We start from the raw sequence: 13,755 nt of genomic DNA, 5'->3' as shown, positions 1-13,755 counted from the left end.
GTGCTGCATATCGGATCCTCATACCAGCGCCCTCCGCTTTGCCGCTGTCTCCGCCGCCTCCTGTTCACCCCCCATCTCTGCAGGCTTAGGCCCCCCAAGTGCGGTTGCGCCTGCTCTCAGCCGTTGCCCTTTCGCTCACCAGCTTGGTAGTTCCGGCGAACCAGACGTGGCCCGTAGCTGGGTGCGCATTTACACACGCCCGCCCGGTCGCCTTTTGCCGGTTCCCCAGCAAGACCTCACTTACAGGCCGCAGGCTGGAGAGTCACGGCTTCTACTAATACGACCGCCTTTTAACACATGGTCGCATTGTGGCCGTCTCGGGACCAAACGCCGCAGTTTTCTAACCCAATTGCTACTCTTGCTCGCCCTCACACTGCTCTCTCTCACTCGCCTTCCTCCACGATAGGATCCCGAGAGAAGAGAGAGAAACCAGAGAGGCTGCGGAACAAGGGGCAGGGCCTGACTGCTACGGAAAAGCATTGGACGGCAACCGCAACCGCAACCTCAACTGCGCCAGCTACAGGCCGCACCAAGACTTTGCGGATCAGAAAACGGCACTGTGGTTGCACGGCGTTGCATCACCGCTAGATACCACCCCGGGACTTTCGAGCTGGACGGAGCTGTTCGGGAAGGGACTGGAGACCCTCGTCAACACGCTTTGAGACACTCTGTTATTGCCTCCGTACTGGTCTGCAAAACTGAAGAGGACTAGACAGAAAGAAAAGAAGCCAGACCCGCTGCTCGACGACAAGCAGTGACCGCCACCACCCGCCCAAGACAACATCGTGCGTGGGTATCCCTTTTCGAGGTGGTGTGGGTAGTCTACATTATCTACTACCTTGTGGTGCATCCAAACGACCAAGGGTGGGAGAGGAGAACAAGACCAGGAGAAACGAGGGAGCTCAGACCGCGCTTGGTTTCCTTTAAACACCCTTCCCATTCCCAGAAAACACTTCGGCTACCCCCAAATACTTCCCGTCTGCATGTTCCTTGTTGACCGGCAGCTTCCCCCCATAACCCATCCTATCGGGGACCTTGACCTTGTGGAGACGGTTCCGAATCAGGCTGTCGGAATCTCTGCTTCTTAAAGCAGCTGTAGCCCCAGCAGCACTATGGCCGCTGCGTCACACAACCCGTATTCTCATCCTCCATCTCCCAACCCCTCCTCACGGCCCTACGAATCCTCGGGTGTCTCGTCGGCCGCCTCACCCAAACCGCTTACACAGTACCTTGGCGGCCTGATGAGGCCAAGCCCAAGTGCGAGCCTCCATCACCATCACCATCACCATCACCATCACCATCATCAACCGCCGCCGCCGCAAACACACCAGCACTCTCCCTCACACCAAACCGCCCCTTCACAACCTTTCGGCCTCTCGACACCTTTGCCTTCGGTTCACCGGCAGCAGCTCCCCCAACCAGGCAGCCATTCGTTCCAACCATACACCCCCGTCACAGCAACATCGTCTACCATGGAGCGAGAGTCGATGCAGTCAGGGGAGTCAGTTGCTGGCACCCCAGGGCCCTCTCATGCCCAGCTCCCATCGTCTTCCAGCAACAACAACAACAACAACAACAGCAACAGCAACAGCTCCCAGGCCCAGAAGCGAGCATACCGTCAGAGGAGAAAAGATCCCAGCTGCGATGCCTGCCGCGAGAGGAAGGTCAAATGCGATGCCACCGAGACTACGAGCTGCTCCGAGTGCTCAAGCCGGAGCGTCAAGTGCCAGTTCACCAAGGAAACTAACCGACGCATGTCGTCCATCAAGCAGGTGCAGGATTTGGAAAAGCAGATGGAACGGGTTCGCCGCGAGAACAACAGCCTCCGCCGCATGCTGCAAGAGAGGGACGGCCAATTTGATATGGATGTGGACGGCGTGGAGCAGTTGCCGCTCCAGCTCCCCGAGATCGCCTCGGCCCCCAAGCGCAAGAAGCGGCCCGCCAGCATTCACGACCTCGCTCGAGCAAGAACCAACCTACGAAGCTTTTCCAGGGGAATCTGGAAGCCACCAGCGCCATACCGACCGGTGGCGGCCCCTGATCCGAGGGACTTCACTTCCATGCTGCCTCCCAGGCAGACGACAGACTCGTTGCTCAGGGCTTACTTCACCTCTGCCCATACCATGACGCCCATTCTGCACTGGAACAGCTTTGTGCAGACGGTAGATGGGCTCTACCGCCAGGGCAATCCGATTCGAGTCACGCAGGCCTTCATGTCTGTGTTCTTTGCCGTCATGGCCGTTGGAAGGCTCTTTACATCCGAGAACGAGCACAACCGAGCGTATTCGGCAGCCCATCTTCTCGAGACGACGCGGAGTTTGATTGACCCTTGGAACAACGAGTATGAGCTGGACAATGCGCGCGTGTTTGTGCTTATTACTGTGGCGTTGAATGAGATGAACCTGAAGCTTGCTGCTTGGAACTGGCTCGGCAATGCTGTCCGGGTGGCTCAAGACCTTGGTCTCTACACCGAATTGGGGCCATGGCAGTTCCTCGAGGGTGAGATGCGCAGGAGGACATGGTGGGCCATCTACCTTCTTGATCGCAGCCTGTCTATCGAACTCGGGAGGCCGATGATGATTGACGATTCCGACTGCGACGTCTCGTTGCCCGCTGGAGTCGACGACTGCTTCATCTCTGAGCAGGGCCCAAGGGTGCCCGTGGGCGCAGAGCCGCTTACGCATTCTCTGCTCGCCGTGATACACGTTGTGCGTTCTTACACAGCGCTCGGCAGAGCCCTCTCGTCCCCCGTTATTGCACCGACCCGGCTGGCAACGTTTGACCAGCACTTTTCCTCCTGCCTTCGAACCTTTCCACAGGCTTGCGACCCTACGAGCAACGCCCCCATGACCCCTGCGCTTCTCAACCCCTTGGTCTACCTCCTCCACGCACGCCTGCTGCTCCACCGACACAACCTACTCCCTTCCTGCCCCCCCGACGTGCGACGGACGGCCTTTGAACAGTGCACTCACACGGCTCTCGAAACCGCTGCTCTTCTCCTGCGAGTTACACCCGATCTTCCGGAAGGCGCCACAGCGCTTCTGACCACACACATCTTCCGCTGCGCGCTGTTCTTGCTGATCACGGGCTGGTTTGATCAGGCGGCTACCTGCGTCCGCGCCCTGGCATCCATCAACGAGCACCGTGACGTTGCCATGCCTTGCGGCCGTTATCTCGGCTTTTTCGTCCAGGTTCTCGGAAACAGGCGAGCCGAGATTACAAGCTACCTCGCCCAGTCGCCATCCCCCAGTCATCCTCCCTCGCCATACGGACCCCCACCACCACGTCCTTCCCAGTCTGCCATTCAAGAAGCGCTCTTTCGAGACGAGGAGCTGGTCGCGTACGTCAGTTCTGACCTCCAGGCCAACCCTGACACAGCCTGGGTCTGGGCAGGCAGCGACCGTGAGCCGCCGTCGCCCGCTCCTCTTGTTCCATCGGGGGCCGCCAACGGGAAGCACACTCTTTTCAGCATCGACGCGAGGACAAACCTGACGAGTGAACAGAGATGGGAGTGGGGGCCGACTGGTTGGGAGAGGCTGGAGAATTCCATCCGGTGCTTGGCGTCTGGTGCATCCAGTCCCACGAGCGCCGCCGCTCCTCCTCCTCCTCCCCCTGCCCCTCCGGCTGCTCTCGCGCCTGCTCGCCAGCAAACCTGGGGCCCGATGAAGATGGAGCTCACGCCTGGCCCCCCTCCACCTTCACTATCACCGGTCAAGATGGAGATGCCAGCTGGTCAGGGCCACGAGATGAAGATGGCGCCGTTGCCGATGCCGTTTTCTGCCCCTCCTCCTAGGCCGATGGAGATGGGGAGTGGGTCGTCGTCTAATAACAGCCCGATGGCGGCTGCGTCTGGGGTGTCGAGTATTAAGAGTGAGAGTCAGAAGAGGATTAGCATTGCGAATATTATTTAAGGGCGGGGCGGGGTGGGTGTAAATGAATAGATGGAAAGGCAAGGGAAGGGAAGGGGATATATCATAGAGATGATACCATGACGTTTGACGGCCGGATTACTATACATACCACATCATCACCGACACAGAGCACATCTCGAACTATACGCCTGTTGTTATACCCGCGACACGATATACCTCCAATTCTTCTCTCTTGTTTTTCTTTTTTGTTGTTGGAGGACAGTCTCTCTTCATTTCTTGCACGTTTTTTTCTCTCTTGGTTTATTTCTCATGTCTATAATGACGTTATTCTTGTTTTTTTTGTTGATACCATATTTAGCTTTGGGTATAGGGTTGGTTGGTCGGTTGGTTGGTCGGTTGGTTGGTCGGTTGGTCGGTTGGTTGGATTGGATTGGGTTGTATGTTAAATATGTTTGTGTTGGGTGTGTGTACACAACAACAGCTGGGAGGCGAAAAATGGGTTTCGCTTGTTATAGCGCTTTTTGCTACTTTCTAGAGCGGGGGTTGGGTCATATGGTTGATTAGTGACCATTGCATTACTTGTCCTGTCTGGTATTCTAGGGGGGGTCATTCATGGAGGATTAGGAGGTTAAATGGCAAAGGAGAGGGGGGGGGTTGTTTAAGGGGAAGGGGAAAAGTCAGCGTTTGGTTTGTTGCTCTGTGTCAGAGCTTCTTATCCTCTTGAAAGAGAGGGTGAATAAAAACTTGTTTAAATGTACTTTGTGGTCTAACGTTGCTGTGCCCTGTTACTTGTGAAATTCTGTGTTTGAGATCGGGGACTTTGTTCTCGGGCATTGTTTTTGTGCATATACCTCGACCGCCTCCTCGTCAGATAATTCTACGGAACACATTTGGGAAACCATTCTTCAGATCTCGAGCTGCCCAACTCAGGTTCTTTAAGGAAGGTCATCCCAAGCTTCTACATCAATGCCACTAGACTCTCGACGTGGTAAGATAGGTAACTACCACACGTCGCTTTAGGTTTTGGCTCGTCGATAAATAGGTACCCTCAAAAAAATATCCTTCTATCAACATCTTAAAAAAGAAAAATTCTAGCCGGGCAATCCCCCCCTCGCTTACTGGGCATCTCACCCCCCATGGGAGTTGGGGTTCTGTACAGCGCCTGAAATTCCAACTCCATCAACCACTTACTCCTATACAACCTATATACTTCAGGCCATACTGCTTAATTCCCTACCTTCTAGCAATCAAACGCGCCTTACAAATTACTCTAATTACAACCTCACTCACAGCCTTAGCTAGCTAACTACTATCTTACCCACAGCTTTAGCTAGTAGTTTAGCTAGCTATTGATTTTAAAGCGGCATTACTTATCGGCAGTGCCAATTGTATTTGATTTATAGCTTGACTGTAGTATGTATAAATATTCATCTATATATGAATTTATACGAAACAAAATGCAGGGCAGTAACAGTTGTAGTTATCGATGGTAGAGGTGATGGGAAAAAGTCGTCAAGAATATCATATCAAAGTCAGGGGCCATACAGAACCCTAACACCCATGGGGTGTGCCCGGTTAGAATTTCTCCTAGGAAAAAATACCTACACAAATTGGCTAGCTCTCTTACAAGCCTAGCTCACACAAGACACCCACCTAAAATGCAAGACAGCATATATCCGAGAGGCATCTTACGACATACCAATGCTTTCTCTCACGTACGATCATGTCTGTCTCATCCCAACCTCTCACCAAGTCTTGAGGTGATAACGATAGTAGAAGCACCCGGATCACGGCACAACACGCCCAAGTCATGGTTCATATAAACAACGGAGTAATATCCCCATCCCCCTCTCCCTCAAGTGCACCTACATCTACCATTCCCACCACAGCTATAGTATCCCACCATATATATATCCCACCATACATATATCCCACCATGTATATATCCTACCATATTTATATCCTACCTCATAAACCCCCAGCAACAATCCTCCCCCCCCTTTCCCCCCAAATAACACCAATCTAAACCACGTTTTCCTCATTATTCCCCGGTCATCAAAACTACCCACCGAAAACCCCCTTTATCCTCCCCTTCAACTACCGCACCAACATCCCTCCCCCCAAAAATCCAGAACAACTGATCGTCACTCTCCCATTCCCATCCTCCCGGTCCAAGTCCCACACCTCCCATATTAACCCACCCACCATCTCCCTCAACCCTTTTATCCCCTCCCTCAAAAAAATCCCGAACCTATCGGAATAAAAACAACCCCACACCATCCAAGAAGAAACTTACATATATTTTTGCGGGGTCTTAATCAATCGACTATGTCGGAAATCTGCCTAGATTCTCTCGATATATATACAATCAAAACACACTCTCGCTTTTTATAGCACATACGTTTTGTGGTGTGGCTGGGGCTGGGGCTGGGGCTGGGGCTGTCTCGTCTTGTGTGCCCGTTGCTGTTGGTTTCAGCAATAACAGACCCCTGATACCACTCTTTACAATACCACCCGGTAATATTACACCCGTACACAACGCAATGTTACGTAACCTCTCCCCCGGAAACACACACAGTTCGGCCGCTTCCGAAAACAGCGCACCTCCCGTTCCGAGTTCCGGGCCCCAATTCGGTTCGCACTCCGATTTGTCTGCACCATGTTTCTTTCAACCAACGTTCTGTTTCACACCCACACTGTACAGAATGCACGCGGGTAGTATGCGAATTGGTAAGCCGTGAAAATACGCGGCATTTGTCGGCTCGTCGGCCGCCACGGATGGAAGGCGAGTAAACAGCGCAAACAGAGATAACGGCCGCCTACTTGACCATGACATCACCGTCGTTGTTGTGTTGATGTTCACCATCCCCAAGTCCTCCATCATCGGCGGTTGACTTTTGCAAGCCATATCCCCGTTGTTTTTGTTGACTTTGTACGTCTGCCTTATTTGTCTCCGCCTAAGCCGGAGCATACGGACCGGAAGTGCATCCCGGACTGCAGACCGGATCCGATCGGCGCCACCTAGAAAGCTAAAAAGAAGTCCTTGTCAGGTCCACACAATCCACTGTCCACCGCCATGTGGAGGCGCTTGAGCCAAATCGTGGTCAAGGTTCGCCGACGCCATGGCTTCGATTGTTCCAGGTCCGCGTCTTCGGGTTTCTCAACGGCGGCAGGTGCACAATCCAAGTCCAACAAGACAACGACCGCAACGATGCCATCGCTGTCGGAGAAAGACCAGCTGGCATGGGCTTCAGTACCCTGGACGTCTGTGGTAGACGAAGAAAGCGGCAAGGTCCTCGGCTGGCGCAAATCTCAAGTCCCCTACATTCCTGGGGGCGTCGATAACAGTGGTTTGTCACTCCAGACGCTTGATGTTTGGCTTCCCGCTTCGGGCACCCCTGGAAATGCAACCCCGCAGGCTCCTGATGCCCCTTCCCTCCCTTCTCAGTCAGGACACTGGATCGTCTACATCCATGGCGGAGCCTGGCGCGACCCCATGATTGACGCCTCGTCGTTCTCCCCCACAGCTATCAATCTCCTTCAAGCAGCCGCCAGTTCTTTTTCCAAGGGCTCGGTTCCCATCGCCGGTGTGGCATCCCTCAACTACCGGCTCTCTCCCCACCCCAACCACCCTACCGGAGGGCGAGACCCGAATCGAGAGGCCAGACACCCAGATCACATCAGCGACGTCCTAGGTGGCCTGGCATTCCTCCAGCGTTTGGGTGGTGCAACTGGGTCATGGTTGTTATCCGGTCATAGCTGTGGAGCAACCCTCGCATTCCAAGCAGTCATGGCCCCCTCGCGATGGGGCCTCGACACTGCCATCGTGAAGCCCACCGTTGTCGTTGGTCTGAACGGGCTGTACGACTTGGCTGGCTTCATCACCATGCCACCGCCCGAATATGCTGGCCTGAGAGATGCGTATGACGAGTTTACTCGTGGCGCCTTTGGAGACGACGAGACCGTCTGGAAAGATGCCTGCCCTGCCACGGCAGACGATTGGACAAGCGAATGGCAGGAAGGGAAACAAGTCGTTCTGGCCCAGAGTCGTGAGGACAGCCTGGTGCCGTACGACCAGCTCGAAAAGATGGGGGCCTACCTGAGCAAATCATCGTCTTTGAATATTCGGGAAATGGAGGCTGGCGGTGATCATGATGATATCTGGAAGAAGGGTGACAGGTTGGCCGAGATATTGTACGATGTTGTATCGGGTTTGATGTGAAGATGATGAGCCGTGGTTTTGGCGATTTTGAACCCTAGGCTTAATGATTAATGTCTCTTGGGGGAATTTATTTGCATCACCGACTGTCGACATGGTCAAAGGTGTTTGGACAGCAGAACGGGAGGAGGTTTCAGCACACCGACTAAGCTGGCAGTAGCAACACCAGCTCAAAACTGTGAAATATTGGCGACGTCAGAATCTCCAGACAATCTGGGCTGGATGGTCCTTTTGAACAATCCAAGGGTTTAATGGGAATAGTGGCTTGATCCTTCGGTGCGTGACCAAAGCTCTGATTGGTGGAGAGTATTTGTATCACCGGCATCGACATCCGATGTTCCATTCTGGCAAAGCCGCATGCTCTTCTTCGCGGTGGCAAATGCGTCAGATATAGATGTTGTTAAATGAGGGAAAGCTCGTTGTAGATTGTCACACGTTGGAATAGGGATCTGGGCCGTGTTGGAAGGGCTCGCAACCGGTAAAGAGTAAATGACCGTGATATCAACCACGCATCGAACCACATGTCAGGGCTGAGCTGGAATGGAACATCAAGGAATCAAAACTGGCTCCCAATTTCTAAAAATTCTTGATCGGTTTGGGGGACCTCTGCTCCTGCCTAAACCTCCCATACGCTCTTTCCTCATCTCCATTGAGAGGGGTCTGAAAAATGTCCAAGTCTGGGAGAGGCACCTTCCCAAACGATATATCTCTTTCCGGTCTCGGTGATATGATGTCATTGCATTCTTGAGCACATCGCAGCAGTTACGAAGGGACAGTTTCAACTTGCAACACAAGCTCTCGATCACAAAACATTAGATCTCAGTGCTACGTTGAATTGGTCGAGCAATAGAGAATTGAGGTGTGTGGGACCCCGCTCAGCCAGGATGCAGGCAGGGCTGACAAAGCATGGCAGCTGCATGGAAATGTCGCCTCCAACGGCCTTCGATTTGCTCCAGACGACAAGCTTTGCGGAGGCTGCGTCACCACTAATGCAGGGTGTTCACTAAACTTCGAACTTGTGTGGGCTTTGTGTCCGTCCGTACTCGTTCGAGGAGCTGCTGCTTCCCCTCAACCCCTCCTTCCTACTGCGGAAGCAAGCTGGGGGGGCGGCCTCCCCTCTTCTCTTCTTCATCTCACGATTCTCGCAAAACACACGTGGAGGCCCAACGAGGCTTCAATCGACGTGGCTTTGCCCAACGTGGAAACCGGTCAGTTGTGTGCCAATTTCCGCCCGTAGAACCCCAAACGTGACAATCATGAGATGACCGGGGCAAAAGCTCCCCACGCTCAACTCTTGCCAGTCCAGTGTTGCGCAGCAGCTGACAAAGAGGGCCTGCCAACAGACGTCCCCGTTCCTGTTCTAGGTAGCTGCTAGACTGTTTGTCGAGTATAAGATCCCCCCTCCAACTAGCACTGTGAAGGAGATTTCCACTCTGTCTGTTTTGCTCAGACCCCTCCTCATCGCTTTGCGCAATATCATTTCAGCAATAGAACATACACTCTCCCGAGGTTGGCCCAAGATGGTACACCTTTCAACCATCCCCGACGAGAACCACGTCGTCGACGGCAAGCTGGCTAGTGGCATCAAAAAGGCCCACCTCCAGCTTGTCAATGACGATGACAGCTTCACCACTAGCGTCTACGGCTCCCGGTTTGCCGCCAGAGACCTCCCCAAGCACGAGATGCCCGAGGCCGAGATGTCCAAAGATGTAGCCTACCGCTTGATCAAGGACCATTTGAGCCTGGACGGCAACCCCATTTTGAAGTAAGTCGTCATATCATGTTCGGCCGTTCGGCTCCGAGCGACTATCCGTGCGCTGCTGTTCCTGCTTCGGAATGCTAACGGCTGCATGTTGTGCCACAGTTTGGCTTCTTTTGTCACGACTTATATGGTATGTACCCCCTATCAAAGAGCAGCTCAAACATGCGCTAACACTGCATGTAGGAGGAAGAAGCGGAAAAGCTCATGACCGAGTCCTTCTCAAAAAACTTCATCGACTATGAAGAGTACCCCCAGTCGGCCGACATTCAGAACCGATGCGTCTCCATGATCGGGAGACTGTTTCACGCCCCGATAGGCGCCGAAGACGATGTCGGCGCTATTGGCACTTCCTGCGTCGGTAGCAGTGAAGCCATCATGTTGGCTGTGCTTGCGATGAAGAGGCGCTGGAAGAACAAGAGGATAGAGGAGGGCAAGCCGTACGACAGACCCAACATTGTCATGTCGTCGGCCGTTCAGGTGTGCTGGGAGAAGGCGGCGCGCTATTTCGAGGTGGAGGAGAAGTTGGTGTACTGCACCGAGGAGCGATATGTCATTGACCCCGAGGAGACTGTCAATCTTGTCGATGAGAACACTATTGGCATCTGCGTGATTCTCGGGACGACTTATACCGGCGAGTATGAGGATGTCAAGGCTGTCGATGACTTGTTGACCAAGAAGGGGTTGAACACGCCGATTCACGTCGATGCTGCCAGCGGTGGGTTTGTGGCACCATTTGTCGTGCCAGACCTTGAATGGGATTTCAGACTGGAACATGTCGTTTCCATCAACGTGTCTGGGCACAAGGTTTGTCAACACCCCTGAGAAAAACACTTGGACTTTGCTGACCATGGATCTAGTATGGTCTCGTCTACCCTGGTGTTGGTTGGGTTGTGTGGAGGAGCGCCGAGTTCTTGCCCCAAGAGCTCGTCTTCAACATCAACTACCTGGGCGCCGATCAAGCTTCCTTCACCCTCAACTTCAGCAAAGGGGCCAGTCAGGTCATTGGCCAGTACTATCAGCTCATCAGACTCGGGAAACACGGGTACAGGGCCATCATGAGCAACCTGACGCGGACGGCCAATTACTTGTCAGACTCTCTCGAGGCTCTCGGCTTCATCATCATGTCCAAGAAGTCGGGCGAGGGTTTGCCACTAGTAGCCTTCCGTCTCCCGCCCCAAGAAGACCGCAACTATGACGAGTTCGCCCTCGCTCACCAGTTGCGCGTTCGCGGCTGGGTTGTCCCCGCGTATACCATGGCGCCCAACACCGAGAACCTCAAGATGCTCCGCGTAGTCGTTCGCGAGGATTTCACGCGCAGTCGATGCGACAGCCTCATCGCTGATATCAAGCAGAGTCAACAGCTTCTCGGACAGATGGACCAGGACAGCATCAAGAAGCAGCAGGACTTCATCCACAAGCACAACACCTCGAGCGGGAAAGCCTCACACAACCACCCCAAGTATCGGGTAAGGTCTTGTTCTCCCCTTTTTCAAGGCCATTTGCAACATCTTTTGTTATATTTTTTTGTCGGAAGAAGTGATGCTGACCACTTACACAGAAGGAAAAACATTCTCTTCAGGGGAAGACAGGGAAAACTCACGCTATCTGCTAAGGAGAGGCCCGAGCGGGCTGTCACACTCTTGTGAATGCAAGGGGCTTGGTGGGGAGGGGAAAGAAGGCTTCTCTCAGTGTCGAGCTGCCCAGTGGACAGCAGTTGTTGACGCTGAGGATTGCATGTCCGTCATGATGTTGTGTATGCGTATATATTCCAGAGACAGAAAATGAGAACCTTGATGACCCAATCATTGTCTCAATTGACAGGGGTTGTGCTATCGATAAACGAGCCAAGTCCCGTCCGTTGCAGTGGGGCACGCGCCTTTGCGGGCACATCCCCGACATCGCTTGACAGATTTTCTCGGGTATTGATCTGATAAGATGCGAAGTGGGTTGGACAGTCACAACAGTCAATGGAGTCACTGGGATCTTTCTTGAGTCACTTTCATCCACATCCTCCTGTTCTTAAAGTCGTCGACGCCGCGCCTTTTGCAATTGATTGATCTCTCAAAACTCAATTGCTTTCTTTTCCTGCGCGCCGTTGGACTTTTTCCAACTCCATCCAACTCTATTTGTCGGCATCACACCCCAACCCTTAACTTCACCAGCTTTTCTTTTCTTTTTTTTTTTTTTAAATCTTCATCATGTCCCTCCGTCCCACCCTCCGCCTCGCCGCCACGGCGAGCAGGCGCTGCTGCTCCCTGGCATCAACGAGGCTAGCCAGCACAGCCACCGTCCCCAAATACAAGGAAATCACGCACCCAGACATCATGCCGGGCAGCTCCAAATCCCAATCCCTCATCGACTCCACCTCCCCTTACATGGTGACGACCTACTCCCGCCCCCCCATCGTCTTCACCAAAGCCTCCGGCTCCCTGATCTGGGACGCGGCCGGCAGGGAGTACCTCGACTTCACGGGCGGCATCGCCGTCAACTCCCTCGGGCACAACGACCCCCAGCTCTGCGCCATCATGGCCGACCAGGCCACCACGCTGACTCACTGCTCCAATCTTTACTACAACTCTTGGGTGGGGGAACTATCCAAAAAGCTGGTGGGATTGACGAGGGAAAAGGGGGGCATGCACGACGCAGCCCAGGTATTCGTCTGCAATTCCGGCAGTGAGGCCAACGAGGCGGGGATCAAATTCGCGAGAAAAGTCGGCAAGGTTGTCGATCCGAGCGGGCAAAAGGTGGAGATAGTCAGCTTCAGGAACGCGTTTCACGGCCGGACAATGGGGTCTCTGTCGGCGACGCCTAACCCCAAGTATCAGGAGCCCTTTGCGCCCATGGTTCCGGGTTTTAGGGTGGGGGAGCTGAATGACGTTGCTGGGATCGATGAGCTGGTGACGGAACGGACATGCAGTGTTATTGTTGAGCCGATTCAGGGGGAGGGGGGGGTCACGCCGGCGGAGGATGAGTTTTTGGTGAGGTTGGCGAGACGGTGCAGGGAGGTGGGGGCGTTGGTGCATTATGATGAGATTCAGTGTGGGTTGGGACGGACAGGGCAGTTTTGGGCTCATGGGCATCTGCCGAAGGAGGCGCACCCGGATATTTTGACTACGGCGAAGGCGTTGGGGAATGGGTTTCCTATTGGGGCTACGATAATTAACGAGAAGGTTGGGGAGAGGATCAAGGTGGGGGATCATGGGACTACGTTTGGGGGGAACCCGTTGGCTTGTCGGTTGGCTTGTAATATCGTGGAGAGGTTGGGGGATGAGAAACTGCTGGAGGGGGTTAAGAGGAAGGAGAAGATCTTCAGGGAGACGTTTGAGAGGTGGAGGGGGGAGTGGCCGGAGTTGGTCAAGGAGGTGAGGGGGAAGGGGTTGATTTTGGGGTTGCAGTTGAGTGAGGACCCGGCGGGGATTGTCAAGGCGGCGAGGGAGAGGGGTTTGTTGGTCATCACTGCCGGAACGAACACGTTGAGGTTCGTGCCGGCGTTGACGATCGAGGAGGGGCAGATTAAGGAGGGGTTGGAGAAGTTGGAGAATGCTATCAGGGCGACGAGGGAGTAAGAAGGGGTGAGGTGAGGATTGCGTATAGATGTGGTGGGATGGTGGGGATGGGGGATCTTTTGTGTGTAATCTTTCGTCAAGTTCATTGTCTGGAGTTGGATGGTTTGGAAAATAAAAGAGATTCCGGTTCGTCATAGTTTGCTTCGGGATGTGCTTGTTTGTTGACATAATAGGCTTACATTTCCACCTACATGGTTGTTCAACTGGTGGCAATGGATATAGGATACACAATGGTGTAGGAGATAGGTCATAGCAAGAGAAATAAACCAGGGTCTGGAAAGAAAATAGCCACCATTTGTTCAGCCACCAGGACTCAGGCCCTCCCTACTTTGGAAG

At 53.7% G+C, this 13,755-nt stretch overlaps 4 protein-coding genes across 4 annotated transcripts; all 4 read left to right on the top strand.

Annotated features, from left to right (window-relative positions):
- Window positions 1–1,112: 1,112 nt before the first annotated feature.
- QC761_309460 (uncharacterized protein) lies at window positions 1,113–3,911 on the top strand (the record flags this gene model as incomplete). The annotated part of the gene is made up of 1 exon (XM_062878094.1): window positions 1,113–3,911. One exon carries the CDS (start codon window positions 1,113–1,115, stop codon window positions 3,909–3,911), a length of 2,799 nt encoding a protein of 932 aa, XP_062733926.1.
- Window positions 3,912–6,948: 3,037 nt separating this feature from the next.
- Window positions 6,949–8,094, top strand: QC761_309450 (uncharacterized protein; the record flags this gene model as incomplete). Its single annotated transcript, XM_062878093.1, has 1 exon — window positions 6,949–8,094. One exon carries the CDS (start codon window positions 6,949–6,951, stop codon window positions 8,092–8,094), a length of 1,146 nt encoding a protein of 381 aa, XP_062733925.1.
- Window positions 8,095–8,944: 850 nt separating this feature from the next.
- QC761_309440 (uncharacterized protein) lies at window positions 8,945–11,669 on the top strand. The gene is made up of 6 exons (XM_062878092.1): window positions 8,945–9,299; window positions 9,435–9,856; window positions 9,956–9,983; window positions 10,037–10,657; window positions 10,711–11,319; window positions 11,412–11,669. Exons 2-6 carry the CDS (start codon window positions 9,612–9,614, stop codon window positions 11,463–11,465), a joined length of 1,557 nt encoding a protein of 518 aa, XP_062733924.1. The 5' UTR covers window positions 8,945–9,299; window positions 9,435–9,611; the 3' UTR covers window positions 11,466–11,669.
- Window positions 11,670–12,051: 382 nt separating this feature from the next.
- On the top strand, window positions 12,052–13,419 carry ARG8 (acetylornithine aminotransferase; the record flags this gene model as incomplete). The annotated part of the gene is made up of 1 exon (XM_062878091.1): window positions 12,052–13,419. The coding sequence occupies one exon, from the start codon at window positions 12,052–12,054 to the stop codon at window positions 13,417–13,419; it is 1,368 nt and encodes a 455-aa protein (XP_062733923.1).
- Between the last annotated feature and the right edge of the window lie 336 nt (window positions 13,420–13,755).

Source organism: Podospora bellae-mahoneyi, chromosome 3 (genome assembly GCF_035222275.1).
Source record: "Podospora bellae-mahoneyi strain CBS 112042 chromosome 3, whole genome shotgun sequence".
Lineage (NCBI taxonomy): Eukaryota > Fungi > Ascomycota > Sordariomycetes > Sordariales > Podosporaceae > Podospora > Podospora bellae-mahoneyi.
The sequence above is the reverse complement of the archived record's forward strand: the minus strand, read 5'-3'. Positions and strand labels throughout refer to the sequence as shown.

Bases quoted from the DNA above. Each gene is read 5' to 3' on its own strand.
- QC761_309440 (XM_062878092.1), top strand. From the start codon at position 9,612: ATGGTACACCTTTCAACCATCCCCGACGAGAACCACGTCGTCGACGGC. The intron at 9,857-9,955 runs GTAAGTCGTCAT...GTTGTGCCACAG, and splicing joins GACGGCAACCCCATTTTGAA to TTTGGCTTCTTTTGTCACGA. The intron at 10,658-10,710 runs GTTTGTCAACAC...CCATGGATCTAG, and splicing joins TCAACGTGTCTGGGCACAAG to TATGGTCTCGTCTACCCTGG.